Below are 3248 nucleotides of genomic sequence, written 5' to 3'. Positions count from 1 at the left end.
CCTCTGACCTTTCTTAAGTGGTAATGCCAGGTCAGATTTGTTCTTAAGTTGCATTTTAAGATACTACCTAAGGATACTAATCTTATGAAACAAAAATACAACTTTGAATTATAAGGAATTAATTACCATGATTATTACCATTCTTAAATGGCAATGCCATTGATTTTTTTTTCTTAAGTTGCATTATTGTGCTTTACTATGTGTTTCTGTTATGTATGCATAGTTTTGTGAGTGGGCGTAGAAGTTTGAATTATAAGGAATTTAAGGGCCCCCTTTTAAGGGTCCCTTTTCCAAACCCCAGGAATGCGAAACTTAAGAAAAAGAAATCCCTTTTAGACATTCTTATTGTATGTACAGTCGGGTAAACCAGTCAAACCTTTTGGGCGCAACTTTTCAATTAAACTTCACTGGGCTCCCTAACTAAAAGAAGCCAAGGGGGGGCAATTATATATGTGAGGAATGACCTCTCTCCCACCAAAATACCCTAATATCTCACTCCAATGGAGAAGTTGAACTAATCGGCATAAAAATAAATAAATACAACTTGGTTAAATTGAACTGCTACAGGCCACCACAGTGCACCTTGGAAAAATTTGATGAGGTGATAAATAAGGTAAACAAATTACTGGAAAATCTCCCAACGCCAATGCCAAACATTATGCTCTGTGGGGACTTCAACCTCCCCATTATCCAGTGGCCAGAAGGCAGGCTCTCCAGTGGCACACTAGCAGACAGGGAACAGGCTAGACGCCTCATGGCAACAGCAGACCAGCCCTTTCTTACACAACTAGTAACCAGGCCCACCAGGAAGGAGAATATATTGGATCTGCCGTTCACCAACAACCAAGAAGCAGTAAGAAACTATACAGTGGAGGAAACTATAATCTCTGACCACAGGCTTCTTACCTTCAGTACAGACTATTTAAGGGATGCAACCCCACAGGCAAGATCTTCACCAACACATTCCCAGCCACTTGCTGCCCTGAATTTCTACAGCAGCAAGGTAACCTGGGAACACATAAGGCTTGCACTCAGTGAAGTGGATTGGGATGCTACTTTGGTATCAGGACCCCAACCATATGCTCCAGGCACTCCTTAAAACAATAACAGAAGTCTGCCAAAAGTATGTGCCACCAAAAAGGTATAAAACAGCCTCCCAAAACAAAATCCCAAGAGACAGGAGGATTCTAATGAAGAAAAGAGCGTCCCTGATTAGACAGCTACAAACGGCCTACAACCCACACCGAAAGTCCACCCTCATCAATAGATTAACACAGGTGGAACGAGAAATCAAGGCCTCACATGAAAAACAGCAAATAGAAGAAGAAAACAAGGCAGTAAGCAACATCAAAGAAAACCGCAAGTATTTCTACAGCTACTGCAAAAAATTCTCCATAACAAAATCCAAAATTGGGCCACTCGAAACACAAATAGGCAAACTAGCAAATGACCCTTCAGAAATGTGTCAGCTGTTAATGCACCAATACAAAAGGGTATTCAGTACACCACAACCCACTGCCATCATCCATGACCCCACCACATTCTTTGCAGAGAACCCAGCCCACACACTACTGCCAGAAGTGCAAATAACCACCGGGGACATAAAGAAGGCCACAAGGGATCTACGTACAAACTCTGCAGCTGGACCCAACGGAGTGCCAGCTACCCTGCTCCGTGAGTGTATTGAAACAATGGCACATCCCACACAGAAGCTGTGGCAGTGCTCGTTCGATACAGGAAAAGTTCCAGCGCTATTCAAACACTCCTTCATATGCCCAATCTACAAGGGAGGAGATAAAAGCCTTCCAAAGAACTATAGGCAGGTTGCCCTCACCTCTCATATTATCAAAATCCAGGAGAAATGTGTGAGGAACAAGATCCAAGAATACCTGGAAGCAAACAACCTACTGAGTGAGAGTCAACACGGCTTCAGGAAAGGAAGATCATGCCTATCTAAGCTGCTAACCCACAACGATTGGCTCCTGAACAACCTAGCCACAGGACAAAACGCAGATGTCGTCTTCCTCGACTTTGCCAAAGCTTTTGACAAAGTAGATCACGGCATACTGCTACATAAACTCCGGAAGCTAGGCATAACAGGCAAGCTGAGAGTCTGGCTGCAAGACTTCCTCACACACAGAAAGCAGTCAGTATCCGTAGATGGCCAAAAGTCAGAGGCATGTGTGGTGAAAAGTGGAGTGCCGCAAGGGTCAGTGTTGGGCCCTCTCCTCTTCCTAGTACACCTGGGAGACATAACCACCACCCTAGACAGAGCTGTTATCTCCTCCTTTGCTGACGACACCAACATCAGCCAGAGCATCAGCACTCCAGAGGACGTGAACAGCCTACAACAAGACCTCAATAACGTGTACACATGGGCCACACAAAACAACATGAATTTCAACCAAGAAAAAACCGAGCTACTGAGGTGTGGCCCAAACCAGAACATCAAAAATGCAACCAAGCTGTACACAGAGGGAGGACACAAAATTGTCCCGCAGTCACACGTCAAATGCCTTGGAGTGCACCTCAGCAGTGACACCACCTTCACGCATCACATCATGACCACGGTGAAGAAGGCCAAGGCCATGGCAGGCCGGGTCCTCAGAACGTTCAGCTCCAGAGAACCACTAGTCATGCTCACACTCTGGAAGTCCCTGGTGCAGCCCATCCTGGACTACTGCAGCCAGCTGTGGTCTCCCCACAAGAAAGGAGACATCCAGCTATTGGAAGCAGTACAGAGATCATACACCAGGCAGATTAGTGGCATGAAGGAGCTGAACTACTGGCACCGGCTTCACAAGCTAGGCTTGCTCTCCCAGCAAAGGAGGAGGGACAGATACCGGGCAATTTACACATGTAAAATCCTGGAGGGTACTGTCCCTGACCCCACACCGGGAATGCTGACAGCCCACATCTCCGGAAGAGCTGGACGAATGTGTTCAAGATACGCCCTGCCGACAAGAGCGCCGGGGAAAATTAGAACACAGCTGGTGGCCAGCCTAGCCCATGACAGTCCAAAAATCTTCAACGCACTACCAAAAGAGGTACGGGGAATCACAGGCTGCTCAGTGGACAGGTTCAAAGCTGCACTGGACAGGTTCCTTAGGGCAGTGCCCGATGAACCACCAGTGCCAGGCTATACAGCAGTCTGCAGAGCAGCCTCAAATTCCATACCGGACCAAGTGCGGCTGAAGAAGCAAGACGCCAGCAACTTCCAAAACAGCGGTGGACCACCACGACTGTGA

At 46.7% G+C, this 3248-nt stretch overlaps 1 protein-coding gene across 1 annotated transcript; it reads left to right on the top strand.

Moving 5' to 3' along the window:
* Positions 1 to 1190: 1190 nt before the first annotated feature.
* Positions 1191 to 3248, top strand: LOC126982828 (uncharacterized). Its single transcript, XM_050835103.1, has 3 exons — positions 1191 to 1434; positions 1552 to 1674; positions 2239 to 3248. Exons 1-3 carry the CDS (start codon positions 1191 to 1193, stop codon positions 3246 to 3248), a joined length of 1377 nt encoding a protein of 458 aa, XP_050691060.1.

This window comes from Eriocheir sinensis, chromosome 5 (genome assembly GCF_024679095.1).
Source record: "Eriocheir sinensis breed Jianghai 21 chromosome 5, ASM2467909v1, whole genome shotgun sequence".
In the NCBI taxonomy this organism is placed as follows: Eukaryota; Metazoa; Arthropoda; class Malacostraca; order Decapoda; family Varunidae; genus Eriocheir; species Eriocheir sinensis.
This window is presented reverse-complemented; position numbering and strand designations above follow the sequence as displayed.

What these genes read in the sequence shown, in the direction of transcription:
- LOC126982828 (XM_050835103.1), top strand. Translation starts at nt 1,191, where the DNA reads ATGAAGAAAAGAGCGTCCCTGATTAGACAGCTACAAACGGCCTACAAC. An exon ending in GCCACTCGAAACACAAATAG is followed by an intron (nt 1,435 to 1,551) that starts GCAAACTAGCAA and finishes CATTCTTTGCAG; the next exon opens with AGAACCCAGCCCACACACTA. An exon ending in AGTGCCAGCTACCCTGCTCC is followed by an intron (nt 1,675 to 2,238) that starts GTGAGTGTATTG and finishes TCCTCTTCCTAG; the next exon opens with TACACCTGGGAGACATAACC.